Here is a 20,383-nt window from a genome sequence, read left to right as displayed (position 1 = left end):
TAAATCCTCAGAACAGCCCTGAGTACACGGTGGTCTTGACCCTCCCACAGGCCCAGGGGCCTCTGACTGAGCAGTGAGGCTTCTGTGTCCTGGCTGAGACCACAGCAGTCCACTGTCCAGTAATACGTAGCTGTCCTTTTGCCTCAGGGAATTCTAAAAGTGCAGGGAAAGGAGAATAAAACACACCAGAGGTTCCAGAAGAGTTTAAAATCAATGCACCCACCCATGAGGATGGCGGGTTGCAAGGCGTGGTTGTGGGGGGGCACAGTCTCTGGGGATTAGTGGGGAGACAGTGGAAGCAAGCCTCTTGCTCCATGCAGGCCTGCAGGCAGGAGCAGACCTCTGTAGGTTCACCAACTTTGGGGTGCCACTTGCTTTTTAAATGAAAAAAAAATTATTTTTTGAAGAATTGAAGTACCACCAGGAAGTCCTGAGTCTAGAATAGTGCATCCAGCTCTAAGCCATCCTCTGCACAGGCTGTATCTGACCGCTAATCAGAGGAGACGGGGAGGAAAGGAAGAGGCGGGGGGAACCTCAGTACCAGAGGCCGCCCGGACCGCACAGATTCTCTAAAGAGGAATGTTTTGGGTTTACAGGAATGGATCTAATTTCCCATCAGATGTGGACGACGTGTGTTTTCAGAGCGCAGGGTGGAGGGCTGCTGAATGGGTTCCGGGCACCAGTGCAAGGGGAACCAGCTTTCCCATAGCTAGAGTCTGCACGGGAGTGGACTTCCAGAGCAAGGACATGTGTGGATGCATGTGGATGTGTATTATGCACGTGGGTACATGTGAATACATGTGGATGTGTGTGGATGCACATGGGCGGCAGGTGGGTGTGTGTGGATACATGTAGATGTGTATGAATGTGTGTGGATACATGTGGATGTGTGTGGATGCATGTGGATGTGTGTTGGTGTGTGTGTATGCATGTGGATACATGTAGATACTTGTGGATGTATGTGGGTGGGTGTGGATGTGTGTGGATACATGTGGTTACATGTAGATATGGTGGGTGTGTCTGGATATGTATGGATGCATGTGGATATGTGTAGATGTATGTGGATGTGTGTATGCATGTGGGTGCATGTGGACACGTGGATACATGTGGATATGTGTAGGTATATGTGGACCCATGTGGATGCGTGTGGCCACATGTGGGCTGGGCTGGGACCTAGGCCTTCCTGGTGGGGAGACTACAGTGCTGGTAATTTGAAATCTGGCCCAAGAGTCAGATCTGCTGGGTTGTCTTCCTGCTCTGCCACCAGCTCCTGACTCCCTGGGTGGCCTCCTGCCCATTGCATGTGGGGGGCCAGGGGAAGGGTGTGGTCAGAGTTGATTCTGCCATTGTCTGAGGCCCCCTCCATGAGGCGAGCAGGAACTGTACATTTTGTCTGGGAAGCTGAAAGATGGTGGGGGACTGCTGCTCATAATGCAAACGACGTGAGCATGCCTGTAGCCCAAGTTTGTAGAACAATTCATTCCAGTTACATGGAACTATTATTAGTAACACTGCTACTTATAATAGTTTTTATAACTGGCAAGAATTCCTTCCAAACTTGAGCTGTAGCTACAAACATTATCTCTTTCATTTTTCCAGTTAATCCCTGAGCACTTATCTATCCTTTTAGCAAGAAGCCCATACGTTCCTCTCCCTTTTTTTGAGTTTTCTAAGAACCCAGCACCTTAATCCGTGAGAAGGAAGGGAGTCAGGGTGATCATGCTCTATTGACCATGTTTTCCCTCCAGGTCCCTTCTCCCCACCTCTCCGCTGAGGTCTGTGCCCCGAGGCCCAGCAGATTGTATCATGGGCGCCCCTAAGCCTGACTGTGGGCTGGGTTCAGCCAATGGGAAGCAGTGGAAGGAGCTTAGCGGGTAGAGGAGACAGAATTGGGGCCATTTCTCCATGATTTAGCCTCACCTCTAGCAAAACTGTGCCTTCATTTACATCCCTTCCTCTGAACCTTGTGTGGTGAATTCTGTTTCTTGCTGGGATGCTGACCATTTAGACCGGGTCAGGCCAACATCCATGTTTAAACAGGGACATTCCCTGGAGTGTGACCAGCCCTTCACTCCCATGTCTCCTTGCTACAGCACATTCCTGCTGGATGCTGGCCTGTCCCATCAGACAGGGAAGGCTGGACCACTGCTGAGCTGGTCCTTCCTCACTGCAGGTCCCAGACCGGCCACTGGGTTCTTCAAGGAAGCACAGTCCTCTCCATCGAGGGTCTACGACTATGAGGGTGCCCAGCTTTCAGACATATAATACCTGTATCCCCATCCCCACACTGTCATCTGTCACACAGACCCAGATTCCCTTCTCCCTGGAAACCCACCCTAGCTGTATACAGCCTGTCTTCATAAACTTTCAAAACACAGTAGGTTGGATGATACCTCATCCCAGCTCTCTTTGAGGAGGTGACCCTCAGTGACTATAAGATAGGGGTCCTTATCACCCTAAGTGATGCCACCCCAGCCTTCTAAGAAAGGGGGCTGGTCAGAGATGTTGGGGTAACTTGCTAGAGCCTCTTTCACCAAAGAAGAGAAACACTCGTACAAATGAAAGGTCTAACAGAGTGCCTGCTACACCGTCTTCCTGATAGCAGATGTTTGTGACTTCAGACTGCACCTGTGTAGCTCAGGGAGCTCAGTCTGGTGCTCTGTGATGATCTAGAGGGGTGGGATGGGGGACAGCGGGAGGGAGGCTCCAGAGGGAGGGGATATTTATATATATATGCTGTGTGTGCTCAGTTGCTCAGTCATGTCTGACTCTTTACGACCCTATGGACTGTAGCCCGCCAGGCTCCATAGGATTCTCCAGGCAAGAATATTGGAGTGGGTTGCCATTTCCTCCTCCAAGGGATCTTCCTGACTCAGGATTTGAACCCATGTCTCCTGCATCTCTGATATATGTATACATATATCTGATTTTCTTCCTTGTGCAGAAGAAACTAACAGCGTTGTAAAGCAGTGGTTCTCCAACAGAAAAAGAGAAGACACGCCCCAGGGGGCTGACACTTGGGGCTGGACTGGGGGTGCACAGTAGGTCTCCAGTCCCTTTGTCTGAGGGGCCGCAGTCATCTTCCTGACTCTAAGGGCAGGGCCCCTTGTGCTGGAATCTCTCCAGGGCTCCAGGAGTGTCTCGGGAACACCCATCCATAATCGCGCCCTCGAGCAGTGCACTGGCTGCCTGGTTACCCAGCTGGCTGGCTTCTGCCAGGGTGATTCCCTCCCCGTGGCATAAACAAGGCAGCAACATCACACAGGAGGCTGGGGCCGCCTCCCTCCCCACCCCCACCCCCCTACACACAAATACAAACCTGTGCACACACACAAATGGAGGGAAGACCAGATGGTTGGGCTGTCAGGAAACAGTACTATTTGCAAAAGCTGGATCTGCCCTGGGGGAGAGGTGGGAAGCGAGCGGCACCTTTGCTTTCTGACTCAGCCTCCATTCCACCCCAGAGTGGTGTTAGGGCTGGAAGTGGCTGAAATTCACACCTGGAAGTCGCCTCAGTTTGGTTGCCGCCATGGATCTGTATCTGCTGGATCGCTGGGGACACCCAGTTCAGACGAGTTGCTCTTCCAAACTTCCGATTCCGCAGCCGACACCCCCTTGCTCGTCATGCTGTTTCCATATGACAAAGATGGCGCTCCAGGGACTTTGAATTCTGAGCTGGCCCCCTGGGACTCACTTGGGCTTTCATACTAATTATTTTCCAAGGCAGTTTACAGCTGGGTCATTTATACTCATATTTTTTCATGACACAATGCACCTGAGGTTTAACACTTAAAAGAAAGGGAGAAGGGTAAGGATGAGGCACAGGAATTCTATCTCATGGTCCCTCCTGGTCCTAAAGTCTGCCCTCTGTCCAAAATCCACTCCAGCTGGTGGAATCCAGATGGCCTCCAGTCAACCTGGGGTGGCTTCCTGGGGGAGGTGAGGTTTCAGGAGCCTGTGAAGGTGGAGAGGGGTTGAGTTCTGCCTTCTCACGCTGTCTCCATGTTGACTGCTCCTGTCCATCCGTCTTATTGTTGTTTAGTTTCTCAGTCGTGTCCGAGTCTTTGTGACCCCATGGCCTAAAGCCTGCCAGGCTCCTCTGTCCATGGGACTCTACAGGCAAGAATACTGGAGTGGGTTGCCATTCCCTCCTCCAGGGGGTCTGCCCGATCCAGGAATGGAGCCCACATCTCCTGCTTGGCAGATGGGTTCTTTACCACGGAGCCACCTGGGAAGCAGTTGATGTCTAAAGGCTTTTTATTTGAAGTTTTATTTAACACAAGGCTGGGCTATTTTCTCATGGGCTCAGATGGGGACCACTCTGGATTCTGTGTCCTCTCAGGGGATGGTGCCCAGTGTTCTGAAGTGCCCTAGTTGTCCTGTAGACATCATCCCACCCCGAGGGGACCCTGCAAAACCTGTTCCATCTCACCGTCCCAGGCAGGTGAGGCTCCTTGTGTTTGCTGTTGAAAGAGACCCATTCTAAGATAGGCACAACGTTGTAAATCAACTCACTGTACTTCAATTTTAAAAGAGAGAGAGAGAGAGACCCAAAGTCACATGGAGCTCCTGGGCCCCCACTCCCTCCCACCCCTGGGGCTGTGTTCCCTCGGGGCCACCCCCTTCCCCAGAAGCCTCAGCAGAGCACCGGGCATGGCCTGCCTCATAGCTTCTCTGCCGTGGGCCCCCAGCTGATTTAGTGGACTATCAAGCAGATTTGGATTGTTTATTGGATATGCCCATTATTTATGATGGCTCACGGCCCTAAAAGCATAGGCACGGGCTGTTTATAGAAATAATCCTAATGACTAATAACCAGGCCCATGATTTATTAGGATGGAAGAAGGGAGCCACTCTTTCAGTTGGAGCAAAATGCTCTGAAGGGACCAGATTCTCCTTCCAGAGAGCTTGGAGGAAATTCCTATACGAATTGGGCGATCTAAGTACCAAGAGTTCAAAGGCGATTATAAAAGAAAATCAAAGACACGTGCCTCTCTGGACCTCATCCCTAATCTCCTTCTAGCCACATTTACAAGGTGACTTTTCCAGATTTTCAGATCCTCAGACCTGTTTAAGTAATATCACCTGATTACTTTTCAGGTGACGTCAGTTTTCATTTTCTTACCCCCAAATTACTTAAAAGTGAGAGACAAGATGTGGTTAAGTTATTGTTGAATTGACTGCTTCAGGTTCACGGAGCAAAGACTCAAATTCCTGTTGAAAATGCCCCCTCCCTCCCTTCTTCCTTCCTTCCCTCCTTCCTTGCTTCCTTTTGTTGACTGAAAAAAAATGTTCAGCCTAAAATTTGAGAAGTATGTTTTATTCAGTGGACTTTCTGAGCACTTAAGCCCAGAAGGCATGGCTCTGCGAGATTGCTCTGAAGAGGTGAGGGAGGAGCCAGGATAGATAGGAGGTTCTGCAACAAAAACCAGGTAGTCAGAATAGCAAAAGATGATTGTTAGTTAAAGAAAAGCAGATACCTGGAGTTAATGAAGCTAGTGAGTTTTTACGTATGTCTGGGCTCATTGAAATCATCCCTTTGACATGCACCTCAGCTACCTGGGGCCAGGACCCTGTGTTCTCCATCCTGAGTCCCCTCAGGGTGCACAGTCCAGGGTGGCTCTAGTCATCACTGATGCACCTGATGTGGCGTTAGTGCTTTCCCTCTGTCCCTGAAGAGCATGGCCCAGTAACCTCTTCTCTGCCAAGCTCTTTGTCACAGTCTGCGTAGACCCCTCTGAGCTCTCTGCTCAGCTGTCCATGGAGCTCCGTGGGTCTCGAGTCTTCTGAAGGCACCAGTGAGGTTTCTGCTCAGTGTTCCTCAGGGTCTCCTGGGAACATTGGTTGACTCCCTGCCTTGACCTGATAGAACCCATGGATGCTGTGACTCCCGAGGCAGAGACCTTAGACTCAGATTGTGTTTATTTCACTTGCTTATCTGATGAGCCTCCATCATTTGAGCGAATCGACTCAAGATGTCTCAACCTGTGCCAAGCACATACAGGGAGGGCTTTCCTGCTAAAGACAAAGGAGGAGAGAAAGAGGAGCAATGAATGCCCTGGTGCCCAAGCCAAGCCTTCAGTGCTTCTTGACTTCTGTTCACTGGTCAACAAACCATTTTCTCAGGGATGTTTGTTCTAGTAAAATCCTCTAGAAGTGACAGTTGTGCCCGTAAAAGCTGAATTCCTCTTGATGAAGCAGGGGTGGTGAGAGGTTGTTCTTCTTGCTCAGACCTCTCCTTGAGGAGCACAGTGCAAAACTGTCACTTTCATGGATCAGAGGAGGGAAGTGAAAAGAGACATATATTGATCCTATATACTCTTGACCTTCTGTACCTGGTAAACCATTTGGGACCTCACAGAAGAAGTCAGTTCTCATGTCCCAGAGCAATGGATCTCTGGGTTTCTACTCTGGAGGAGTAAACAGACAGATAATGGCTCATGTCACAGGGTCACCACTCTAAGGAGGTGAGAAATCTGTCTGATCAGCTTTGATCTTCCCTTTCAGAGGTTCCAAAAACAGAGCAGACATTTGAAGAGCGCCTGATCCTCAAAGCTTTCTTACTGAAATTTGTCAATGCCTACTCACCCATCTTCTATGTGGCCTTTTTCAAGGGAAGGTGAGTATCTTGGTGCCATATGCAGAAGGGCAATTGGTCTCAAAGACAGTCCTCCACTAGAGTCAGCCTGTCCCCATTGTCAGCTTACATCTTCAGCTCTGTGTCCCACTCCTATTGCCACCTGACTGCACTAATCATGTTGGATTAGCATCTTCAGATTCTGATAACGTGGGGAAACCTGCAGTTATTTGGCTCTGGCCCTGAAGGGTTAATCCTAGAGGAATGTGTGTCTCCCAAGTTGAGGACATGGCAGGAGAAAACTTCATGTCCAGCCAGTGATTCTTGGGTCTTGCAATGCAGATCTGATGCTATCTACCCAGGTCAATGTGGACTTCATAGATTAGGACACAGTCTCCCACAAGACTGCCCTCACTTCAGACACTACTGCAAGCTCTGGGACTCTCAGGTCACTGATGGTTCTGCCCAACTGGCTACAACCACTGACCCCCTAGGGTTTGATAATTCACGGGAACAGCTAGTAGAACTTGGGATGTGCTGTCTCTAAAGTTACAGTGTTATTACAGCAAAGGGTTACAAGTCTGAACTGGCAAATGGGAAAGACACATAAGGTCTAGGAGCATCTTGGAAAGAAGCTTACATGTCCTCAGGATGTCAGCTTCCTGGCACATCAACATGCACCACCAACCTCTCATCCAGGCTTCAGTGTCCAGAGTTTTTATTGGGGTCCCATTATCCAGACATCATTGAATGAATCATGGCTCATGTAATTGAACTTAGTCTCCAGTCCCTCTCCCCTACCTGAGGTCAGGCTGCCTTTACTTGGCTCAAAGCCCCAACTCTAATCACGTGGTTGGTCTTCCTGGCATTGGCCTCCATGATTCTGAATGAATGGAAAAAGAATTGTGGTACATATATACAGTGGAATAATAGTCATAAAAAGGAACAATATTAGATCAGTTGTAATGATGTGGATGAGCCTAGAGTCTGTCATACAGAGTAAAGTTAAGTCAGAAAGAGAAAAACAAATATGATATATTAATGCATACGTATGGAATCTAGAAAAATGGTACAGATCTTATTTGCAGGTCAGGAATAGAGATGCACACATAGAGAAAGGACTTGTGGACACGATAGGGGAAGGAGAGGATGGGGCAGGGATTGAGAGAGTAGCATTGACATATATATACTATCATGTGGAAAATATGTTTTAATAGTTAGTGGGAAGACACTGTGTAATACAAGGAGCTTAGCTCAGTGCTCTGTGATGACCTAGAGGGGTGGGATGGTGGGTTGGGGATGGGAGGAAGGCTCAAAAGGGACGGGATATATGTATACATATAGCTGGTTCATGTTGTTGTTCAGCAGAAACTAACACAACATTGTAAAGCAATTACACTCCAATCTAAAAAACCTTAAAAAAAAAAAAAAGAATTACCTTACTAGCATAAACTTAGGTCTAGTCCCAGGGGACCACCATGAATAACAAAGACACTCCTATCAGGAAATTCCAAGGATTTAGAGGTTCTTCCCAGGGACCAAGGACAATGACCAGTCATATTCTTTATTATATAATAGTCCTGGGTATAAATCGCTTCTGATAAGTATCATTTGTGGTCAGATCAGCTAGGTACCGCCAAGATTTCCCCTTAGGCATCAGCTAAGTCAGGAAGCTTCCTTAGAGCTGAGAGCTCATCAAGCAGGCAGCGATAGCAAGACTGTCATCGTCCACACTTTATAATTTCCTATAAATGTGTTTGTGACCCAAACCGCTACTCCTTCTCAGGACCTCTGCACTTGAGGCTCATGAAATTATAGTAGCAGAGTGGTTTTCCATGTTAATGATTATATACTTCTTTGGTGATTTATGTCTAGATTTAATATAAATAGAAACTTGCATACATATGATATTCCAGGGGAAAAAAATCGTAGGTCTCTGACCCTTAGATAAACTTGTAGTGTGCTGAGAGGGAGAGTCTTGGCAACAGCACACTGCAGTCTGCGGTAAGGGCTATAAGAAAAGGTGAAAAGAAAGTGTTAGGGGAGTTTTTAATTATGAACAGAGACAGGAAGACTGCACCAGGAGGGGAAGTCAAGCTGAGCCTCCAACAGATGAGCAAGATTTCAGGAGATGGGTGAGTGGATAACATTTCAAGAAGGTAGGATTCTTCTATTGGCCTGTCTGGTTCCATGGTTGGCTGGTACCTTTCCACCTCCCCCATCTGCTCAATCTTCTTATTCCCTAATAAATTAAACCCTTAGATCTTAGAAGAGGAATGAGACAGGCTTCTTCCATTCCTTTGAGTATTTTCAGTAAGAAGTCTGAATTTTTCGTTTCTGGTCTCAAGAATCTCCACTTGCAGTTTTAGTGCATCTTGGTCTTTATTACCTGGGAAATCAGAAGCCCTTGTGGAGGAATTGCAGTCAGAACTCAATTCTTTTTTTAAAAATACATTTTATTTTGTATTGGAGTATAGCTGATGAATGAGCAATGTTGCGATAGTTTCAGGTGGACAGCGATGGGACTTAGCCATATATATGCGTGTATCCATTCTCCCCCAAACTCCCCTCCCCTCCAGACTGCCACATAACATTGAGCAGAGTTCCCTGTGCTATACAATATGTTCCTGTTGATTATCCATTTAAAATATAGCAGTGTGTATGTGTGCATCCCAATGGATAGTTAGTTATAGAACTCAGTTCTTGACACAAGTTGAGGGAGGAAGTTGGAGGACAGTACACTTAAAGACAAAGAGGGCATGGCAGCCCACTTGGCTGGGAAATCCCATGGACAGAGGAACCTGGTGAACCGTGGTTCACAGGGTCACAAAGGGTTGGATATGACTGAAGCAACTTAGCATGCATGCACCTGCTAAGACCATCCAAACTTTGTTGTGTTTAGGCTCTGAAATGATCACACACACACACACACACACACAGAGACAGACACACATGACTGCCTCAGCTCCACACCACACCCAGCCTCAACCCGTCTGCCCTGGGATGTGACCTAGTCAAAGGTGACCCCCTGGTGTTACAGGTGATTGTTAGCTGATAACAGGTGTGAACTCCTTCCCAGAGGAGTAGCACCGCCCTGGCCAGTTCTTCCTAGAAAGACATTGGGCAGTGACTGGTCCACTGGGAAGACATACCCTCGGGGCAGCCCTGCCTTCCTCTCTCTTTCCCTAACTCTTCCCACACTTCTCCCTTCCAGGTTTGTCGGTAGACCCGGAAGCTATGTTTATGTGTTTGATGGTTACCGCATGGAAGAGGCAAGTATAGCCGCTGGTGTTTCCTGCCTGGCTAGTGGCTCGTAGGTGTCCCTCCCGCCCCAGCCCCATCCTTATATCCCCACTGCAGCCTGGCTTAGCTCATGCCCTTGCCTGTCTGATGCCCCTTCTTGCATCTTCTTGTCCTGCAGTGTGCCCCCGGGGGCTGCCTCATGGAGCTGTGCATCCAACTCAGCATCATCATGTTGGGGAAGCAGCTGATCCAGAACAACATCTTTGAGATCGGAGTCCCGTGAGTAATGAGCTCTGCTCACCCCGCTCGTGGCTGCCAGGGCTGAGCCTGGCAGAGTCAGACTTCCAGCAAGATCTCAGGGCTTCTGCTCTTCTAAGATAGGGTGGCTGTTCTCTCCTCTGTCCATGCAAGCTCAGTTTCTCTGTGTGTCCAACTTCTTTGCAACCCCATGGACTGTAGCCCTGCCAGTCTCTTCTGTCCCTGGGATTTCCCAGGCAAGAATACTGGAGTGGGTTGCCATTTCCTACTCGAGGGGATCTTCATGACCCAAGGTTTGAACCCATGTCTTGCATCTCCTGCATTGGCAGGTGGATTCTTTACCACTGAGTCACCTAGGAAGCACTCCTCTGTCCGTTTCTCCAATAGCTTCCCGACGATGACGTAGTGCCCCTCCTGCATGTTTTGTTTGCCAATCTGATTTGGGATGTTGGAGGCTCAGCAGGATTAAGCACTTGCTTCCTTGATGACTCAGTGGTAAAGAATCTGCCTGCAATGCAGGAGACGTGGATTTGATCCCTGGGTTGGGAAGATCCCCTGGAGAAGGAAACCCATTCCAGTATTCTTGCCTGAAGAATCCCATGGACAGAGGAGCCTGACTGGCTACAGCCCATGGGATCGTAAAGAGTCGAACATGATTGAGTGACTAAACAACAACAACAATTAGTACCCATAACAGTAAGTGACAGAGCTGAGAGTCAGATATCTCTGACTTCAAAGTGCATCATGCTTTTAATGCTGTGTCCTCCCAGTGAGCAAGTAAAAGAGCCTTTCAGTATGGTAGATGGTACTTCCCAGGTGGTCCAGTGATTAAGACCCCATGCTTCCACTGCCGGAGGCTCAGGTTCAATCCCTGCTTGGGGAACTAAGTTCCCCCAAATTAAAAAGAACTATAGTAAATGCGTGAATATGAAAGACTGAACCCAATGTAATCATTTAGAAAAATCTCTAAGGAAGTGTGGCACACATGGTCTTAAGAGGGGAAGGATGCATAGCTGGTGAAACACAGGCTGGATTTTCCTGCGGATTCTCTCCCCTCCCCTCCCACATGGTTTTATACAAATTTCATACAAGTCCTTCTTTGGTTAGGTTTTGCATTGAGATAGTCATGAAAATAAACACAGACACACATCCACTGGACCCAAAAGTGGATGCAACAGGTGAAAATCTACCTTCAGGCAGAGAAAATGTGGCTCTCTCTGCCTTTCATTTTTATGGCTTTTTATTTATTTATTTTTTTGGTGTAAAGAAGTCTGTTTCAGGGGATATTTTCAGCTAGCTTGGCATCAGAGAGCCAGGGAATGACAGAGAAAATTGGGGTAACTCTTATAGGCTGAGTCAACCCTGTTTAGGAGGACTGGATCGTTTCTACCAGACTTGGAGTTCTTTGCAAACTTGCAAGATTATATCCATTCTGGGATGCATTCGCCAGACAGTCCCCATAAGGTTAAGTGAAGATACTGCCACTTGTTCTGTCTCCCTCTTGGAGATTTACTCTGCGTATTATTTGAATGGTTCTGAGAAGTCCTGCAGTAAAGAAACTGGTTTAATCCCTTTCTTTCCGGCTACATTTGTTCATGTCGTTGAACTGGGGTCTCAGTGGCAGACTTTGGAGTCCACTCTGACTAGTGTAAGCAGCAAAGGAATTTGAGAACAATATGAACAGAATATGATGTGAGGGATAGAGAGCCAGGCTCTGAGCTGCAGGACCAGGAACAACACTGTCCACACGGCAGGAGGGCTTGCAGGGAATGCTGCTGCCTCCATCTCTCAGCTCAGATGGCTCAGAGTGAAAAATGAGAATTGGATATCACAGAGCTAAACCCACAAAAACTGCAGTCTGAGCCTTCCCAGCTGTCTTCATCAGCTTGAGTTGCTGTAACAAAATAACATTGACTGGGTGGCTTAGTGCAGACATTAATTTCTGAGTCCTGGAGGCCATGAAGTTCAAGATTAAGGTGCCTGCAGGTTTGGTTCTGATGAGGACTGCCATCCCATGTAAGCTCATGTGACCCATTCTCTGTATGTATATGGAGAGAAACAGAGCTCCGGCACCTTCTTTTTATAATATAAGGGCACTAATCCCATCATAGGACCCCACCCTCATGGCCTAATCTAAACCGAGTAAGTGAAAGTGTTAGTTGCTGTTAGTTAGTCATGTCTGTCTCTGTGTGAGCCCGTGGACTGTAGTCCACCAGGCTCCTCTGTCCATGGGATTCTCCAGACAAGAATACTGGAGTGGGTAACCATTACATTCTCCAGGGGATCTTCCCGACCCAGGGATTGAACCCAGGTCTCCTGCACTTCAGATTGCCAGTTAGGACTTCATTTTATGGATTCTGGAGGGGACACGGTCAGTCTGTAACACAAGCCTCTTGGTTTAACCTATACACAAAATGTTTGAGACTTCCTGGTGGTCCAGTGGCTGGGACTCCATGCTCCCAATGCAGGGGGCCTGGGTTTGATCCCTGGTCAGGGAACTAGATCCTGCATGTTGGAACTAAACCCAGCACAGCCAAATAAATGTTTTAAAAAGAAGATCTACAGTCTTAAAAAAAAAATTTGTATGTAATAAAAATATATATGCAATGGTCCTTATCTTCTCAAAGACGAGTTTTTTTAGTTTGGGAGACAAAATAGACTGTGTGTGACTGGGCATTCTCTCTGTGGTTTGACTCTGTCAGAATTCAGACAAGTGAAGGCCAGGCATTTCAGAGCCATCAAGGAAGACTTCATAAGCAGGCAACTGTCTCTAGGTCTTGAAAGAAGGCTGTCACTGTCATATGTAACCAGTTGGTCTGCCATTTAAAGAAACAGTTTCCCCTGGGTGTGGATATCTTCTCTAAACAAACAACATACAGATTTATCAGAACACTTCCTAACTCGCTTGTGGCTTAAAGAAGTTGTGGTGGTCCCCTGATGGGACCTGGAGCATGCCAGGGTCATGGCAGGAGCCCAGAACCTCTCTCAGTCTGCTTAAAGGTCGCTGAGCCCTAGCTTCCTTGAGCTGATTGGGACAATTAGCAAATAAATATGTTCCAACTCCTTTCTCCAGGAAAAGCAACCCTGGTCACTGCTCCTATAGGAACAGCGACTGCCTGAAAGGTCCCCAGAGGAAGCTGTTCTTTTGTCTTTCTCAGAAACACAGAGAGCTAAAATTGTAATGGAGAAAACCAAAGTTGTCTGGAAAGAAAACCCTTTTTAATGAGAATCCTGCATATTCGCTCAGAACACTTTGCCGTCCCCGTGCTCGGAATGGGTCTCACCATCACCCACCATCAGTCAGGCTGTTTTTCTGTCCCCACACTGTGACAGCCTCAGGGGGCACTTGGGCAGGTGATCTTTCTTGGAGGAGATGGAGGAGAACATTGACCGGCATCTCTGCTTAAGCCAGCCTCCGGTCCTCAGTCAGGAAATCATCAGTCTTGAGAAGCTCAACCCTCTGAAATAATGCCTGGGTCTCAGCTTTCTGATGGACAGTCATTCCGTGATAGTCATCAAGTAACGCTGGTGGGACACATGGTGCCTGTGGTCTAGGAGCTTAGCATCTCAGAGAGAACACATTTGTTATGGACCAACATCCAGGACATATACAGACTGGAAAAAGATGTGCCCCTTTGAAGCTGTGAGACCAGCTCATCCACCACTGCTACAAAGGATAGTCGCCCATACCCTCCAAACATCTGGGGAAAACACCTGTCTTTCCAGTACATTGGATGGAATTAGATACAGCTTGTAGGTGTGAGATGCCCATTTTTTCTTTTCCGGGCATCTGTTCTACCACTTAGCCCATCCACTCTGCACCCAGAAGTCTTTTTAGAGTATAAGAAAGGAAAGAAATCAGTCATGTGTTTGGACAGTGTGTTGGATGTTCCCCAACCATCAATCCCATCAACTCCATGACAGATGAAACCTACACCCAGCTGTTTTCCTTGCAGACTAAATTTTCTTCCTTATGCTTGATATGTGTTTAATATGCCACCCTTTAATTGGTGGCATTTGCATAGTAATTCATAGAGCTGTGAGCAAGTCACTTCCTGTCTCACTGTCCTCATCTCTTGATGAAAAGGATTTAATAAGTCATAATATATAGCAGGATATAATGTAATATATATTTAGTATGTAATAACGTAATAATCTCTAAAGTATTGTCATTTCAGCTCTAGCATTCCATGAACCTCTCCTCTAGTCAATGAAACTGGTCACTGTTGATTCCAAGACAAGTCACTTCTATTTCAGAAGAGTTTTTCCTCATTTTAGTTCTTAGTGTGTTGTTCAGTCCCTAGGCTGTGTCTGACTGTTTGTGACCCCATGGACTGCAGCACGCCAGGCTCCTCATCCTTCACTATCTCCCAGAGTTGCTCAGATTCATGCCCATTGAGTTGGCGATGCTATCTAATCATCTCTAGTATGTTAATGGACACATATAGCCTAATCGGGTAGTTGAATTCAGGGATGTAGAGCAAAAGTTCTTCCACCAAGCCTTATAGTCTATTATCTTCAAAGTGAAAGTAAAAGTCGCTCAATTGTTTCTGACTCTGCGACCCCATGGACTGTAGTCCTTGGAATTCTCCAGGCCAGAATACTGGAGTGGGTAGCCTTTCTCTTCTCCAGGGGATCTTCCCAACCCAGGGATCGAATGCAGGTCTCCTGCATTGCAGGCAGATTCTTTACCAGCTGAGCCACAAGGGAAGCAAAGTTCTCAGTAATTCTACAGATTGTGACTTGCCTTTGTTCACTCAATCACCATGATTTTGGTTAATAGGTCTTCCGCGCTCCACTCACAGCCCACTGTCAGTGGATTAGACTCATCCAGCCAAAGCTCATGCCCCTGGCAGTATCCTTATATATGACAGAGTTGAGAAACATAAGGTAAGCAAGAAAAAAAGCCCTGGTGGCTCAGGCAGTAAAAGCATCTGCCTACAATGTGGGAGACCCGGGTTCGATCCCTGGGTCAGGAAAATCCCTGGAGCAGGAAATAGCAGCCCACTCCAGTACTCTTCTCTGGAAAACACCATGGACAGAGGAGCCTGATAGGCTTCAGTCCATGGGGTCACAAAGAGTCAGACACGACTGAGCCACTTCACTTTGTCACTTTTTAATAGGCAAAAGAGAAATGACAGTTGAGCCTGATGATGAGGAAGGAATATTATAAATTATAAAAACTGGATCTAGTGGTCTTTAATTCTTTGATGGAGGCAGTGCATCTCTGTAGGATAGAGATTTTTTTCAACAAACCTGGGTTTAAATCTAGGCATTACAAAATACTCACTGTAAAACCTTGGGGAAGTTATTCTAGAAAGATACATTGTTATGTAAAAATACATCTTGCTTAATACTCAGCTTTCTAGAAAAGAGAAAACGTGGGCAACTGAGAAAGGAAGAGCCATTCTTGGGTGTTACAGGCGGCCAAGGTGTTCCTGAGTGTCACTGGCTTTTATGTTTACAGGTGATGCTGTCTGAGTGTTTCAAGTCCAGGGAAGAGATCTTATCAGGACTCAGGATAACTGTTTTCTCTTCTATTCTGGGACCAAAGACTTGTGGCTCATGGTGGCTCTTAGGTACCTTCAGATACCTGCCTCCAACTTTTTTTTTTCCTTCAGGGAGATAAATATTAATCTTAGAGGCCAGACTTGATTTTTAAAAAACAAAAGCAAGTCTGAGGAGTTAAGTAGGTGATCATACTGAATAAGAATGTTTGGTAAAAAATATGATTATACACATCTTTACATTCATTGTCTACTTCTGAAAGCAATTTTCTAGATTCGTCCAAAGAAAATTTTAAAATGTTAATGACTATCGAACTGACCTTTGTTAGTAAGCCAAGTACTTGGCTCTAACTTATCTCTCTGAGGATGCAGTGTTCGTCTTAGATTCCCTGTGTGTGCATACGTGCATGCTTGTGTATTGTGAAAAGCACCACCGCTACAATTCTGGTGGCTTCTCAAGTCGACCAGCCCAGCAGCCTTCTTTATTAGATTGTTTCCCAATCTTTAGTCACTGTCAGCAACTTCCAAATTGTTTTCCATTATTTACCTAGACACAAAGAGTGGAGCATGACTGAGTGACTTTCACTCATATTTACCTAAACAGCCATTGCATATTAATTTCCTCTAAACCAATTCACTTTTTAAGTCCATCTCATTTCTGAAAATGGAAAACTAACCCTATCAGTCACCCTGAATAGCAAACAACAGTAGAAAGAAATACAATAAAAATGATCCATTATTAATCATTGATCTTAGTGTAAGATCTGCATTCTCTTTATTGAAAAGGAAGTCACACAAGTGCCTTGGAGCTATTAACAGCATACCAGGGGTGGACTGGGGTTTTCTCCAGGCATGCAATCAGAGGGATGGGCTGAGAACAGTAAAGGGAATAATTCTCCCAGGTCCGCTAAGGAGATATAAGACCAACTCTAGTGAAAGTGAAAGTGAAGTCGCTCAGTAGTGTCCGACTTTTTGCGACCCCATGGACTGTAACCTACCAGGCTCCTCAGTCCATGGAATTTTCTAGGCAAGAGTACTGGAGTGGATTGCCATTTCCTTCTCCAGGGGATCTTTCCAACCCAGGGATCAAACCTGGGTCTCCCGCATTGCAGGCAGACACTTTACCCTCTGAGCCATCAGCGAAGCCCAAGACCAAGTCTAGAGACCTTCCAAAAACATCCCATGGACTGTGAGTGGAATTCATCCTTTGCTTGGGAAACATTGGCTTAGAGCAATGTTCTCACCTCTTAACCCCATGGATCTCTACAAGGCTGGCACAGATACCAAGTGTGTCCATGAATACTGTACATCTGCCCTTTGGGACCTCAGATAAACATCTTCAGCTTCCAGACTTCTCCTTTGTTACCCCTAAATCTTGTAGGGGCCCCAGTCAGGGCTCCCATGGAAGGCCAGCTCTGTCCCGGCACTATCCAAACAGAAGCGTGTCCCTGGAGGTGTAAAAATGAAGTGCTTTCAATGAAGGCAGCAAAACTGGGGTGGTAGGTGATTCAAGGGCAACTCTGTAACCAATGAGGACATGATGATAAATGAAACTGAAGTTGTGTGGTCTGGCCTTGAGCTCTACCCCCTCATGCAGCCCCAGACTGCTCGGGCCTGACAGTTGTGACACATGCTTTCCAGAGGGGAGGCAGGTGGTTTTCAACACAACGGGACTCAGAATAATGCTCATTGGCAGCTCCTTCTGATGTGACTTCAGATGTGGCTGGTGTCAGGTCAGGATCCAATCTTGTGCTAGTTATTACCTGAGTCCTTTGATGGGGACTGTCCTCATCTCCCCACCACACACACACACACACACCACCCACCACCTTTCCCATCTGTGTTTGCACAAAATGGACTTCAGATCCCAAAACACACCACAGTACATCCCAGCTCCTCACTTTAATTTTATCTCGAATTCATCTTCAGTATCCCATGAAGCAAATAGGAAATTGCCTTTTATAATTCATGTGTGTTATAATTATAATGTGTGTGTGTGTGAAAGAATTATAATGTGTGTGTGTGTGTGAAAGAGAGAGAGAGAGAGACAGAGAGAGAGAGAGAGAGAAAAGGCTAAATGCTGTCTTCCTCAGGTGTCAGATTCTTTCCTGAGTAACGTCTGAGATGGACAGAGCAGATGGATTAATATGTCCACTGTCAAAATGTCTCCTGGTCCCTATTCTTGCTAGAAGCACCAGATCACATCCCCAAACAGCTGCAACATACCCCTGGACACAGCCAGGAAGATTTTGTAAACTTTCTTCTTTTTTTGATAAATGTGATGTCTTGTATTTCAGGACATAAAACAGTCTCTCTTTAAAGCCATCACAGGAGAGGGAGGTGTGTGTTCCCCTCAGTACAGTGGAATCTGGCTGTGAATCAGAGGCTTAAGGAACAAATTTGAATCCTGTCCCATGTCAAGAAGAGGAATACACAATTCAGAGGTTGATGTGTTTCTCTTCTTGTGCCCCATCCCAGGCTCAGTTCTGCCTTCTTTCACAAGGCTTGAGGTCTGTGGAGCCAGAGGCATTGGAAGACTGCCCGGGGTCCTGATTCCTCTGGTTGGGGGCGAGGGGAGGAGGCAAGGTGTGACCAAAGGTCACCGTGGTCTCGGGGTGAGCCTGTAGGGCACACACAGGGGGAAGGCTCGGAGTTCTGGACAGAGTTTCTGAAACTTGTCATTAACAAGGGACAGAGAAAGAGCAGATGAAAAGGAGATGAGGGTAACATCAAAGGAGTTATTTTAACAAGGGAGTGCGTCGTACGGTCGGAATCACCATCTGAGGCTTTCCACACGGCCCATCTGTGTATTATACAACGTGCAGGATTCCTGTTAAATCCTGCACTGGAGAGACTTCCTTTATTAATGTTTTTAATGGGGACTGGGATCTCCAGGAGGGAGGCTCCTGGGAAAGAGGGGGTTCTTAAGAACTTTGTGGACTTTGGGACCTGCCCATGGCGCAGCGCAGGGCTGACCACCCTGTCTTTCTTCCATCTGCCCTCCAGCCCAGCCTTGGTTGCTGTGGGGTCTCATGGTTGAGCATCTGTTCCCGTGACTCCTCTTTCCTTCTGTTTTTCCTCCTTCGAAGGTTCCTTCCCCTCCACTCGGCCCACAGACATGCTTATTGTGAGGGTTTCTGTTGTTCTCTCCGTGATGGTTCTTGGGTCTCTAGCTCTAACTTTGATCTGTTTGCAGGGCTCCAGGCCACATATTGGAGGAGGATGTGGCAACCCACTCCAGTATTTTTGCCTGGGAAATCCCATGGACAGAGGAGCCTGGTGGGCTATTGCCCATGGGGCTGCAAAGAGTTGGACATGACTGAGCAACTAAACAACAAGAACAAGACCACATATAGCAAGGCTTATTAGGCCTCCCTACTTCATTGTCTCATGAGACCCTCCATCTCAACAACACTTCCTCCCCCTCTTCTTTTGTGTCACCCAGCTTAGCCAGCTCTGCCACCAGCCACACACCTGGGTGAAGACTCTAGAGATCACCCTTGGTCCCTCTTTCCTTCCCAACTGCAGTTCCCCACTTGCTTAACCCCATCTCTGAAGCATGTTGCCATCTATCTGCTTCCCTTTGTGTCCATGGCAACCGTCCTAGTCTCTGCTACCCTGATCTCTCACTGGCACCCCTGCATCCAGGTGGCTTAAAAGGCCATCTTCATGAACTTGGACTACCTCTCAAGTCATCTTTCATCACTTTCTGTCTCTTACTCCATGTTCCAAACATTCTGAACAACTCCTTTTAGTCCTGCAATGAGCCATGCTCACACTGTCTGTGGCTGTTGCACAGATAATTCTCTGTGTCTAGAACACACACCTTTCCCCATCACAGCACTCTCTCTCTCTCTCTCCTGCTGCTTTGCTCATCTTTTGTCATTTGGTTGGTTTATATATTTCTTCCCCGTGAAAAACTTGCAGGTTGGGTTGACCATCGTCTCCTAAATCTCTCCCTTTCTATTACTCATTACACAGGATGAGTGACATTTGTTTAAGTGTCCACTTTCCCAGCTGAATTACTTCATTAAACACATCAAATGCCTTTAAGAAAATATTTATTTATTTGACTGATCAGGTTGTAGTTGTAGCACGTGGGCTCTTTCATTGCAGCTCATGGACTCTCTAGTTGTGGTGTGTGGGGTCAGCAGTTGCAGCAAGAGGACTTAGCTGTTCTGCGGCATGTAGGGTCTTAGTTTCCTGAATAGGGATCAAACTCACACCCCCCGCACTGCAAAGCAGATTCTTAACCACTGGACCATCTCAGGGAAGTCCCCATCAAATGTCTTTCACTTCTTATGTGGTTTTTGGTTTTGTTCTATCATTTTTAAATCAAAATATAAGTGATTTACAATATTGTGTTAGTTTCAGGTATATGGCAAAGTGATTCAACCATGTGTAGTAATACAGTAGCAGTTCAGAAGTCAATAGGGATATATTCATGTGTTTAATTTCCCATGATTAATTATAACCATTTATTATTCTTCAGTAAAGATTGGGTCAAGTTTCTGGTTACTGGCACTTGGAGGGAAAGTCTCAGTTTGAGTTCTGGTCCTGGACCTTCCCTTCCTCCTTCCCTCTCTCCTTCTCTTCTTTTCTTTCCTTTTTTGTCTCTCTCTTCTTTATGCTTTTTTTCTTCATCCTCTCCCTCTGTCCTGAATCACAGGCAGGGTGTCAGCCAGTTCCTAAATTCATACTGTTTGACTTCAGAATGTTTAGGTTTCCTTTTGGCTTCTTATAATTTCTTGCGATCACGGAAATATTGCTTGCTATCTTATTATGAAATATTTTATCT

The 20,383-nt window shown here is 46.7% G+C and overlaps 1 protein-coding gene across 2 annotated transcripts in view; it reads left to right on the top strand.

The window, feature by feature from the left end:
• The window catches only part of ANO2 (anoctamin 2), a 336,156-nt gene that overhangs the window by 275,518 nt on the left and 40,255 nt on the right, over nucleotides 1–20,383 (top strand). For both annotated transcript variants that reach the window (XM_043882141.1, XM_043882142.1), the window contains exons 17-19: nucleotides 6,508–6,619; nucleotides 9,792–9,849; nucleotides 9,999–10,099. In XM_043882141.1, the coding sequence (XP_043738076.1) occupies nucleotides 6,508–6,619; nucleotides 9,792–9,849; nucleotides 9,999–10,099 (271 nt within the window). The remainder of the gene's footprint in view (nucleotides 1–6,507; nucleotides 6,620–9,791; nucleotides 9,850–9,998; nucleotides 10,100–20,383) is intronic.

The sequence above is a fragment of the Cervus elaphus genome, chromosome 22 (assembly GCF_910594005.1).
Source record: "Cervus elaphus chromosome 22, mCerEla1.1, whole genome shotgun sequence".
Lineage (NCBI taxonomy): Eukaryota > Metazoa > Chordata > Mammalia > Artiodactyla > Cervidae > Cervus > Cervus elaphus.
This window is presented reverse-complemented; position numbering and strand designations above follow the sequence as displayed.